This window comes from Lotus japonicus, chromosome 1 (assembly GCF_012489685.1).
Source record: "Lotus japonicus ecotype B-129 chromosome 1, LjGifu_v1.2".
Taxonomy (NCBI): Eukaryota; Viridiplantae; Streptophyta; class Magnoliopsida; order Fabales; family Fabaceae; genus Lotus; species Lotus japonicus.
The window spans coordinates 71,416,998-71,430,224 of NC_080041.1; the positions used below are offsets into that span (position 1 = coordinate 71,416,998).

General features: G+C 37.0%; 1 protein-coding gene across 1 annotated transcript; it reads right to left on the minus strand.

Annotated features, from left to right (window-relative positions):
* Nucleotides 1-4,547: 4,547 nt before the first annotated feature.
* Nucleotides 4,548-4,973, minus strand: LOC130744699 (uncharacterized). The gene has a single exon (XM_057596862.1). The coding sequence runs from the start codon at nucleotides 4,971-4,973 to the stop codon at nucleotides 4,548-4,550; it is 426 nt and encodes a 141-aa protein (XP_057452845.1).
* Nucleotides 4,974-13,227: the final 8,254 nt, after the last annotated feature.

Sequence of the window (13,227 nt, forward strand, 5' to 3'; positions counted from 1 at the left end):
AACTCCAATTTTGATTGTGTCTGCTCCAGCTTTGAATATCATGAATTATGTGTTTTATTTCTCCTATTTGTAGGATCCCCTGGCAGGCTTGGATGAGCTTCAAGTTGTCTGATTCGAAAATAGCATTGTCCCAGTTCATATTATTTGCAGTAACAACAACATCTCTTAGGATCAAGGCTTCCGCAACTAGAGCAGAGGGGGCAAAAGCTTTCCTAGTCAATCCCCCTGTAAGGAAACCTTCTTCATCTCTGACTATAATAGCCCCTGAAGTTTTCTTATTGTGCAAAGTAAATGCTGCATCAGTACTGATTTTAATGTAGCCTCTTGGAGGTTTTCTCCACTAGGAGATAGAGTTTCTGTTTTGCAGGTTAGGAGCATTGTCTGCTTGAGGAAGAGAAGGTTGGGCATCTAGGAATTCCCTGATAGCTAGTTGAATTTTCCTCATTGTGATAAGTGGTTCTGGCTTTGTTCCTTTGAATACAAATTCATTTCTGGATTTCCAAATCTCCCATAGAGTGTATCCCAGAATAGTTAAGAGAATGTCAGCATCCTGGGAGCTAGAGATTGCTGTTACAGTATCATTCAACCATGAGGAAAACAGGGCATCTCTTGGCACAGTGAGATTGAGGTGAAGTTGGCCTCCAAACCATACAGCTCTAACCCAGTCGCATCGGAGGAAGGTGTGAGTGGTTGACTCCTCTTCTTTGGAACAGATAGGACATTCAAACTCTCTTGAGATTATCCTCCTCCATAGGTTCTCTTTGACAGCAATTGCGTTTTGACTTAGTCTCCAGAGGAAGGATTTGATTTTGTGGGGCATGTTAGCTGACCAGATGCTGTTCCAGAGACCTGTGAGTGGTTGAGAGGAGGTTGAGGGGATTTGAGTGATAGAACCAGATTTATTTTTGATCTGTCTATACCCGGATTTCACTATGTAAGTTCCTGATTCCCTGAAAGGCCATATAAGCTCGTCTTCTCCGTCTATCAATTTCACAGAAGTTTGTAGTATTTTCCCTACATCCACTGGGGACAGGGTCTCTCTGATTTTGATTGTATTCCATCTGTGGTTGGTCTCATCCAGTAAACTGCTCACTGTGGTTCCTTCTTGTACTGTGTCACTGATGATGTTTTCTCCTGAGGCCAACCAGTTGTGTGAAAGGATATTTATTGATTTCCCATCACCTACGAGCCATCTTCCTTCCTTGATAAGAGCTTCTCGACCATGTAGGATGCTGTTCCAGGCCCAAGAGGGTGATCTACCTTTTATTGCTTGATAGAAGGAGCAGTTTGGGAAATAGATACCTTTAAGCACCTGTGCCCATAGTGAATTGGGTTGTTGAGTCATTCTCCAAGCTTGCTTTGCTAGAAGGGCTTGGTTTAAAATCTCGAAGTCCTTGAAGCCCATGCCACCTTCTTTCTTGTTGAGTGTTAGGATATCCCACTTTCGCCAATGTACACCTCTATCTCCTTTGGACCTCCACCAGAAGTTGGCTACCTTTGCACAAAGCTCTGTACAGAATCCTTTGGGGAATTTAAGGAGGGACATAGAGTAGGTTGGGATGGCTTGAAGTACTGATTTGATTAGGACTTCTTTGCCCGCTTGGTTGAGAAGTAGACTCTTCCATCCCTGAATTTTATTGAGTAGTTTTTCTTTGATCCATGCTAGTGATTGGTTCTTTGATCTTCCCCATTCGGCAGGAATGCCTAGATATAGCCTCGGATTGTCCCAAATCTGGATACTTAGGATGCTTGCAAGTTCAGCTTTCTTGTTATTTGGTAGATGTTTCCCCCCTATAAGTCCAGATTTAGCAATGTTGATTCTTTGGCCGGAAGCTTCTGAAAAGCTGTTGAGGATTTGTTGTAGCTGGAAAAACTCTTGGGTGGTAGCTTTGGTGAAGAGAATGGCATCGTCCGCGAAGAAGAGATGTGTGAGGGGGGGAGAAGAAGGGGTTAGAGACATACCTTGCAATGATCCGTTGATTCTGCTGTTGGAGAGCATATGTGATAAGACATCCATACAAATGATGAAAAGGTAAGGAGATAAAGGATCTCCTTGCCTTATGCCACGCTGGGGAATTAATCTGTCTCCTATGGCACCATTTAGCTTGAATCTATATGAGACCCCTTGGATTAATTTCATGATAAGGCAGACCCATGATTCATTGAACCCAAAAGCCAGGAGAGCTTTTCTTAAGAATTCCCATTCAATACGATCAAAGGCTTTGTTGAGATCAAGTTTGATTGCTGCATTGTTTCTGCTACAAGGGCCTGGTCTTTTAAGCTTGTGGAAAGCTTCCTCGACAATTATGAGATTGTCTTGAATTTGTCGGCCTCCCACAAAGGCGCTTTGGTGGGGAGTAATCAGTTGTTCCATAAAAGGTTTCATCCTGATGACTATGATGCGGGTGATGATTTTGTAACTAAAGTTCACACAGCTAAAGGGTCTGTATTGATTGAGGGACTCAGGGTTGGGTACCTTAGGAGTTAGCACAACCAGTGTTTCATTGATAGAGTCAGGCATAGTACCTGTTTCAAAGAAGTTTTTTACAGCAGCAATTACATCCTCCTTGATAGTAGCCCATTGCTTTTGATAGAATAAACCGTTCATGCCATCAATACCTGGCGCTTTCATGTTCCCTAGATTGTAGACCGCAGCTTTTATCTCCTCTTCTTGGATAGGCTCCATGAGACTGTCATTGAGTTCAATTGGGACTTTGGGATGGACATGTGAGAGGCAGCTATCAATGTTTTGGCTAGTAGGGTTAGAGGACTGGTATATCTCATGGTAGAAGTTTAAGATTTCAGTCTCAATATTTGCTTGGCCTTCCACCCAAAGACTTGAGGTATTTTTGATTCTTGTGATATTGTTTCTTTCCCTCCTTTGTACAGTAGAGGCGTGGAAAAAACGCGTGTTTTTGTCTCCCCATTGTAGCCATTTGATCCTAGATCGTTGGCTCCAATAAATTTCTTCTTGTTGCCATAGCTGTTTGATTCTTTGCTGAATGTGATGAAGTTCTTCCCAGTTCATGTTGGTGTGGTGTGCACTTTGCATCTCCCGTAGCCTATTTTTCAAAGTTCTAATCTCCTCATCTGCACGGGAAGAATTGTCCTTGTGCCATGCTTGTAGATGGTTCTTGCAGCTGTTGCTCTTATTAATTAAGGAATCCCAGGGGTTGCTTGTGTCAGAGGAATTGAGCCAGCCATCTTTGACAATTTTAGGACATTCAGGATGCTCCTCCCAAAAGGCTTCATATCTAAAGTATCTCTTGGCCTTGATGTGGGGTTGGAGGAGGATGTTGATGGGAGCATGATCAGAACTAACAATTGGGAGGGCAGAAACAGTTGCATTTGGGTAGAGCATTTTCCAAGGCCAATTTCCCATTGCCCTGTCTATTCTCTCTTTTGTAGTCTGGCCATTTCTTGGGTTGCTAATCCATGTGAACTTACAGCCTTTAAGGTCCATGTCCAGGAGTCCATTTTGATCTAGGAAGCTTCTAAAGAGATTCATTCTGTATTGCTTTGTGGCCTGATTCCCACCTTCTCGTGTTGGTCTAGGATTTCATTAAAATCCCCCATGATGATCCAGGGTTCATTCTGATTTGGGTGAAGAGTGGAGAGGAAGTCCCAGAAGTTCCTTCTTTGCTCATAGTTGGGGTGGGCATAAATGAAAGTGCAGGACCATTGTGAATTGTTGGTAGTGTCATTGATGGAGGTGTGGATGTGGTTTAGAGAGCTTGAGAGGATGGTGATTTGTAGCTGCGATTTCCAATAGAGGGCTAAGCCTCCTGCAGTGCCTCGAGCCTCGACACAGTGCATATTGGGGAATTTCAGAGCTGATCTAGACCTTTCAACTCTTCCTAATGGGGCCCTGGTTTCCATGAGGAAGAGGACAACAGGGTAGAGTTTAAGGTTGAGGTCCCTTAACTCCCTAACTGTTGCGGCAGCTGCCATGCCGCAACAGTTCCAACAGAGGAAACTCATGGCGAGGTAGGGGCATGGGCAGGCCCGCCTCCTCAGCCATGAGAGTAGTGGTAGTTGGTGCTGTAATAGATAGACTTTGTGGTGATTGTTGTTTCCTTCTCTTGACATTGCTTTTTACTTCTTCACCCAGGTTGTCAAAGGTTCTTTTCAAGGAGACTCCTGAGGCAAATCCAGATGCTAGGAGGGATTCACACTCATAGGTAACCTTACAAAGTTGCAGGTCCTGTTGCTCATCATCATCAGGGGGAGTTCCACAAAGTAGATTTGTTATGGTTTTGGTGTACTAGTCATTTCCTCAACAGGATGTTGTTTTGTAGCCATTGTTATGTGCTGATTTTTTTTATTCAAATAGGAATGAGACATCTTTAAACTAATTTGAACATTTTTAGAGCCCATCACACTTTTTTTCTTGATATTGGCATCAGTCCATCTATTTAATTTAAGTTATGTACATTATTATTCACCTTTTTTGTTTTTTTTGAAAAATCCATAGAAATTATTATTCACCTTATTAACCTAATAATATTTTTTATACATTGAAAAATTAACAGGAAAAGAAACCAACACTAGCCAATCCAGTGAGAGTTCTTCAGTAGAAGAACTTCAAGCTCTAGTGGGGGAACCTCAACCATCCTATTACCAATCATGGGGAGAAGAAAGCCCTGTTTTACCATCCAATTAGCCACTACATTCCCATCCCGACAACACCAAAAAAACTCTACTCGCTTGCTTCTTGCTAGCATGTTGCGAATCTCTCGAAGCACAAGAGCATGAATATGAAAACTAACACGAACAGGGTCTGCAACTATTGTTACGAGCTCTTGACAGTCAGAATCACATACAAGCCTACGCACACCTCGATCCCAAGCAAACTGGAGCCCATCACACAAGGCAAGAGCATTTTCCAGGAAAGGACTTCCCTCCAAATAATGGGTCATGAAACCCATGACCCAGTTTCCAGCATGATTCCGAAGCAAACCACCACCCCCCATCGCGTTATTCTCCTCCCATAAGCTCCGAACAACGTTCAACTTCAAGAACTCAGCAGAGAGGGGCCTCCACCCAACATTCAATAAACCATTCCCGTCATGTGTCAAGTCAAGTTGTAGGAATCGAAGAAAGTCATCGTGCTCGCGGGGGGGGGGGGGGGGCTCCACCCAACATTCAATAAACCATTCCCGTCATGCATCAAGTCAAGTTGTAGGAATCGAAGAAAGTCATCGTGCTCATGGCAGAGCTTTCTCCAAGCACTTTCTAACGTCCAAGGCTGAGAATCCAGGACCATGTTACCCATTAATAATATTAATTTCACAACCAACTAGCGAGAAAAATAAAATTTTAATTAAAAATGATAAATTTAATTATTGTGAAAATTATAGAATAACTTATAAGTACACCAAAAAAAGTCTTGCATTGAGATATACTTAAGGGCGATTAACTGAATAATTATATCTTCTCACTTCACTTTTGAGGTGTGGAGAGGTGAAAGAAGAGAGATATATGAAGAAAGGAGAGAGAAAATAAAGATGTGATAGATGATTTGATTGATAAAGAAGAGATAAATAGATAAAGAATGAGGTGGAAAAGGAGTGGAGAAGTGTGTATGTATCATAACTCCGATTAACCCAATGAGACTCAAGATATTTGCCCAAATCTTGATTTTTGTTTGTGTACAATACATTATTTGGAATAATCTAAATGAGAAAATTCCAATCACATGAAATCAAGGAAAATGGGCCTGACTTTGACTACTTGTAGAATTGAATGATAGGAGTAACATCTGTGGGGCCTAGATGATGTTATGTTACAATAAATTGTTTTGTCGAGCCCATTTCAAATAAGGTATTATTGGAGGGAAAATCAAAATAAATACTTTAAGTAATTGAACAGCTGCTTTATTTTTAGACCTTTCTTTTGGGTTAAAAATCACAATTACATACGATCTGTTAAAATCATAAGTACATTGCCAATTATATAATGAATTAAGCTAATCAATCTACTTCAAAATGGACTTATTATCTATTTTAACACAAACTAAAATCCACTTTTCAAAGGTTAAAATAAAATCTCCTCATGTCTTAATCTCATATATGATATAACCATGTCATGTGAGAAATCATGACCATTAATTATTTTTTATGCTAAATATTATTTTCCACATCATTTTAATTTTCTCTCCATATATCCATTAAGGGCACAAATTTCATTAAAATAGAATTAAAGACTCAGATCTTCACATGACCATGTCATGTGGGAATTAACACATGAGGGGATCCAAATCCAGAAAAAAGAATTAGAAGAAAGTATTAATAATAAAAGATTAAAAACTATTTTAAAGTAAACCATGACATTCAACATAAGAGTTGTTAAATTAATACTCAAACAGTCAAACTTTACAGGAAACAAGATCCACAAATTATTTTTGTCAGGCAACATTAGTCATTTACCCATTTGTAAGGGAAAATAGTCACAAAAAGTTTAAAGTCATGAAAAATAGGAGAATAAAATTGTGAAAAATAAAACCAAAGAAACTTAAATAGGGTTGTTTAAATGAATCTAGACAAAATTTGAGTTAAATAATCTTACTCTTAGTGAATCACTAAATTAATAAATTAAAATATTATTTTAAACTTCTAAATAAATAGATGTAACTTTATATTTTACACTATTTTTTTCTCCCATCAATTTCCACCTATTTTTTTTTTATCTCTATTATTTTTTATCACACCACTAATTATATCTCTCATTTATTTTTGTTCCAATCTCTTTCAACATGAGTGCAGGTGAAATGATGGCAAAATCATCATTTTTCAAATAGGTATGTCTAGTTTTTTTTTTTCTTTTATGGTTAAGGAAAGTAGAATTATATATGTAGTCCATTTGACTATAAATAAAAATGATTATATAATACATGGGGAAGCATCGAATATAGTCCATTTTCCTAGGAAAAGGAACAAAAAAAAGGTATGTGGATGGGATGGGACCATATGGAGTTAGATGTACTTGGAGATAGAACATAGAAGTGGCCATCCATATCGCATCTTGAGAAAATGAGAAGATATATATAAATAAATAAAAAATCAAATTAGAACGTGGTCCTTCCTTCCCCTAATGGGAAGGCAAGTTCTCAATTATTAATTATATGAAATCAGAAAAGGAAAAAAAAGATTAAAAGTTGTAAGAAAAATCAAATTGGGAGAAAGAATCAATGCAAGATGGTGTTTCCTTGGCGGTGGTAGCCTCGGAACCAGCAACGGACAAAACAAACCGCATAGTACTACTATAGTAGTAGATGAGATGAGATGATGATGTGACGACAACACATACACGTCCCATGCCGTCGTTACTCTTTTGTTTCTCACTCTCAAACATCTATCATTACTTGTTTCCTACTCTCATCTCATTTTGTTTTTATGTGATTAGAGAAATTTTAATAAGGGTTAAACATATTTTTTTATTACCTAACTTCTACCCTAGAATTTAAAATTATCTACAATCTACAATCTTTATAAATGGAAACTAGTAGCATATAAAAAGAATATGGATAGCAACAACAACAACTCGAGTTGGACCGATAAGAATCGAGCGATTGAACCGGAAAACCAAACCTTTGTAGCATGAAAGGAAAAAAATTTCAACAATGAACCCTACTGGAATCGAACACAGAACATATGGCACATAAAAAAGTAACCTTACCACTAGGTCACCTACTATTAAATAACAAATTACGCACATTATTCAAATCATTGGAGATACTTTTATAAGTAGAGAAACTCAGATAAATATACGCATAAAAAATTGCTCCCATTAGGATTTCAACCTATATTAAAGGTTTAGAAAACTTGTGTCCTATGCGTTGTTTTATACATAGAAGTATAATCATATCAACAAAAAATATGTGAAATGTTAGCTTATGAGTTGTATTGATAATTTATTTTAATATACATCGAGTCAAACAGTCCGCTCAATGATCCACTAACTAATCAGTGAGTCAGTAACTCAATATCTCAGCTAAATCGATAACTGGGTCGAGTTTTAAAACACTAACTGACCTTAATTCAGCAATTACAATCAATTGTTGCTGGCCATAAACAACTCAAATTCTTGATGCAAAATAAAAACTTAGATTTTGTAAGATTTCTTAAAGTAAAGTTACAAATTGCATTATTACTTTATTAATTACTTGGCAGGCCTTTGCCTAACATAAACACTAATGTAGATATTGGGATACAAGGTAGAAAATAAGCCAAAATTATTGTTCTTGACAAAAACAACTTCTTTTAATTATTGCTTCTACTTCACTATTTTTTACCATGTATATCTATCCAAAGAAACACTAATTCAGTTTTGACTTGTTTCTTCTTTTTTAGGTAATACTGTCTATTAGTTCAATGAGGGAAGTGCAATAAAAAGGGACTCATTGCTGTGATAGAGACACCGCGCTTGCATTCTACAGCTGTCAACCCTTTTGTCCTCTCCTTTTTTCTTGGGTAAGATTTTGACATTTTGTCTTCTCCCTTTATTTACAGTTGTTGGCTATTCTTCAATCTTTTCACAACTCACCTGTTTGTTCCTTATCTTAGGATTAGTCATTGGTATTTTGACTATTTTCAAATATAAATTATAATTAAATACTAAACATCTTCATATCTATAAGTCATTTTCAACTAAATTATACTGATTTGATTAAGAAAATTGATTGTTAGACTGGCCCATCGGGGGATAATATGATATTGGGGCAAACAATCCCGCCGACTGTGGCTATGGCTGACAAGGAGCCTAGCCCCGGAACTCTTAGAAAAGAACAGATGCGCGAGCCGCTCGATTATATACGATCTTGGAATAAAGGTTTTAAGAACAACTGCTTTGGCGAACAACTGTTTTTTATACGATCTATAAAAAATAAAGTGTTTTTTTTATTACTTTCTATTGGAAAATTTATGTTTTGATTATCACACTTGTTAGTCTCCATCATAAACACTTATGCTATATGACATATAAACATGCGGGCGAGACACAACAGCTCTTACCGACATATAAAATGCGGCATGCGGTCAGAACATAACCCTGTCTCACTCATTGATAAATAAATATGAAGTCGAGACATAAAACAACTTTTATTGATATACAAGGCCATTGCAAAAACAAAGCTATTGGCACCGCGACATACAAGGCCAACTACCGAGATATATATAGCTGCGATTGTCGACCTACTAGGCCATTGCTGAGATATAACCACTTCTAACGGCCTAAGGCCTCATGCTCGAGAATCGAGGTGCAAATCGAAACATGATACACGATCACTCGACTAACAGAGTCTTGCAACCATGAAACCTTAGACGACACAAAATTAGCCTGAAAGACTCCATCTTCCTGGTTAGGCGGAGGCTTAGACGACCAAACTACCCCGCTCGAAAATTCATGAATCAACATTTATGCAAAACCTAGCTATGAGCTTTGAGAAAGTCAAGAGATTCCTAAATGTGTTTCCTACATGCCTAAATCACCATTAGCACATTCCCCCACACTTGGCACATGACCCTAGGAGACGAAGCAAAAGCAGAGAGCCTATTCATCACTCATGCTCTGAGTGATGGGACAACTCCTCCAATGCATCGAAGGGTTGACCCAAAAACACATGTTGGACCTTTGATTGACAATGATGTAGACGTTACCTCCGATTCCTTGACCTCATATCTATATAGAGGACAGCAGAAGAACATTGTTCTCTAATACTCATACTCTTCAAGCTCTAACTTAAGTATTGGAGTGTCTTCATAGATACTACAACCGGCGTACTCAAGGCGGTTAGAGAAGAAGTTGAGACTTTGTCGTGATCAAGAGAAACACCACCCAAATTAAGTATTCACGATAGAGTTCCTGTAAATTAAACTTAAACATCTCGTTTGGGATGATTGATTGGATCCTTTCGATCATAACTACTATTTAAACTATAGTACACGATCTTTCCACCTACGTATTTTTCCATAGAAAATATCTCTGAAATTGAATCAACAACATATATAAATTGTGATTAGACGGTGAAGAACAAGTTGGAAGGGTTGGTTGGTGTGGGTGGACCTTGTTTGATGAAATGCCACTGGCATTAATATTCAAGATTTACTTTCGAAAATTGATGCTGATCTTATCTTAGAAAGACCGTGCATTCATCATAAAGGTTTTGGTTGGTGAATGGGGTGACATTCTCTCAGATCCTCCCTCGTATGTATATTTATCCTTCATTTGTAACCAAGTATGGATAGACAACTCCCTCAAGAAGTCAAGAGATTTAACAAAACTTGGAACAAGTACTTCGAATTTTAAAGATGAAGAAAGCGAAGGGCACGTGGGTTTCCTTCAGTGTTTCTCATACCTACCTCAATGGAGTCACCCACCGTCAATATTCCTCTCAATGACCCGCCTCTGAAGCAAAACATGTAAGCACACAGCTGGTGGGATGGGGTTAAAAGTTTGGTGGTGAATGTGTCACACAATTTTTTCTTTAAGCTCCATTACTACTACTAAGAAAAATCTGGTTCACAATTTAATAGGTTTTTTGTTTAAAATTAAATTTTAGTATGTTAAAAGTATATTATAAATAATATGTACTAATAAATATGGTTCATTGAACTAACTAATTGCAAAAGAAAAGCTTTTTGGGTGGAATTTTCTTATAACATAACTTTAATTGGATCTAATTAACTCTATTTCGAAAGTTAGTTATAAGTGATGATTGTTATACGTTTTACAAGAACTTATTTAGTCATATATATATCTGATCAATGTGAGACTTTAACATCCTCACATGAATTAAGATGATCTCGATAGAGATATACACAATTTTCACTTAAGGGAGCATGATAGAAGTTTTACATAAAAGGATCATGATGACCAAAGGGTTAAGTTGTAGGAATTTGTAGTGTGAAATTTGTAGGACTGAACATCTACATATAATTAAATTTTATGAGTGAATAATAAATGGATCTAAGATAAGATAGACTATAACACCATCTTAAAAATCAATTTAAGCATAACCTTGCTTCAAAAGCAGTTCTAAAATGAGAATTGTGTCCTACCTTTTATACAATTTTTTTTGATACATCAGAAAAATAAATTACATCTTTTAGAGATTGATTCCTAGATCTTACCTTCCCAACTCATATGTCTATAGTTACCATTTGAGCTATCAATTGAGGACTATAAGAAAATTATTTCAACACTAATAATACTCAGACATATAAAGTTATAAATAATGCAGACACTCAGCAGACACATTATGTCTCTATGTCTTTCTATCTATATGACCTCCATTACTTATTTCAATTTTTTTTCACTCTAGATATTTGTTGAATGCCACACACCATTTTCCTTATTTCAATGAATTAAGCTTTTTTTTGTTGTATATTTATTCACACAATCTTTATCCTTAAAATATCGTAGTATAAATTTTAGTTGAGGTATCACAATTTAATTTCGGGACAGAGATAGGGACACATATGTGACAAGTGATTTGAATCCACATATATCATAATTAACATGGACTTTAGGAGTTTGATGTACATATAGGGTTTTCATATTTGAAATACCAACTACTCATATGTTGATATTTATGGCTTTGAACCGGTCACGCCCTGCAATAATCATAATAACATGTTCATTACTCATAGAATGTTTAATTCTTTGATGCTGTGCCTTCACGTCTCCATCACACACCCCATTCCTTGTTTTACACACTGAACACACATCATTGAGTTTATAGGAATCCATGTGACATTCACATGTCACCATGCCAGCAAGCTGCAGCAGCTAGATGCCAACAGCAATATTATTCACAAGTCAAACCTTATAATATAGGACCTATCAATATTGCGTACCAGAATGTTTATTTGACATTGGCGCTAACAACATTAATCAACAGAAATGCTCATCACTAAGCACATTGAATTCTTCAATTGTGAAAATTTGGAAATTTTAAATGTTAAGGAGAACTGCGACTTTGGAATTTACTCGTGTCTTGCTCATACAGCACTGAATCATATATATGGTTACGACTTCCGTAAGAACTTTGGTTGCTAAGTGTGCTTTTTTCTAGCTGGTCTTCGTTGGGTAGCGTGTTATTTTGTCATTAGTTGCAGTGACAAAAGCAGCATGATTCGTACTTCCTTTGGTGAAGCTGGACACTACAAAGCATATCACCGGAAAAGAGGTGGAGGAGTACTCCATCACGAGTGAAAATGAACTCGAACTTCCTAAGGTGATTGTCAAGTTGGTCGGCCATGACGTCTGAATTCAAAACTTTCACTTTTTAATTAACTGACCTAACAAAATGCTAAGTTGATAAAATTGATGGTCAAGTTTGCATGAACAAATATGACACCTCAAATATCAGATACACATCAACCACTTGGCTTCAATATATAAAGTTTGATCGTATTGTAAGCTAAGCTAAGCATAATTCATTTACTTTTTTTAATACTCTTCTAGACTTGAGATTTTTTTCTCTGACCCAAGCTAGTGTTGGAGTACTGTCTCTTCCATCCATGTACCTCCCACATTATGGAGTCTCCTAGTACTGCTCCACCATGTCCTTGGTCATACACACTATTGTGCACCACCACATCGAATTGGAGAATCTCCCTACTTAGTTTATGGAAGAACAATTGGCGCCTTTGTAGGAAACTTCAGAAAATTAATTCCCATGACCATCGTGGAGTCTCACTTCTCCTCCCTCTCCTCCTTCGTATAAATTATGAATAGTGATAGTTTTTATGGCCACCAAATCCTCATTTCTGATAAAAATGTCACATTTATGAATGAAACTTTCATGAAAGTGAAATTCTCATATGCATTAGGAGTTTTCTTTTTTTTAGTGCAGACCAAGTCAATTACCGACGGAAGTGGTCGTTAATAATTACCATCAACTTTTGGATAAACCGTCGAAAAAATACCGACGAGCAAGGGTGCATCAAGGATTTCCTTGTTGGAAGAGCCGAAATAAAATAATAATAAAAAACTATCAATGAATATTATATATATTTTAAATAATAAAAAATTATTTTAATATAACTTCATTTTTTCATTGTATCAAATTTATCTATTATTGTATTAACGATGATCTTTTAAACAATTTCTCTCTCAATATATAAATTAGTAAATTTTTGATAGAGTTTTATTGTGAAGCCAAGTCTTAACAACTATCATTACAGAAAAAGCTCGCTCTTTAGATGATGTTAAAACAAAAAACGT

Coding starts and splice junctions, on each gene's coding strand:
- LOC130744699 (XM_057596862.1), bottom strand. CDS start 4,973: ATGGGGGGTGGTGGTTTGCTTCGGAATCATGCTGGAAACTGGGTCATG.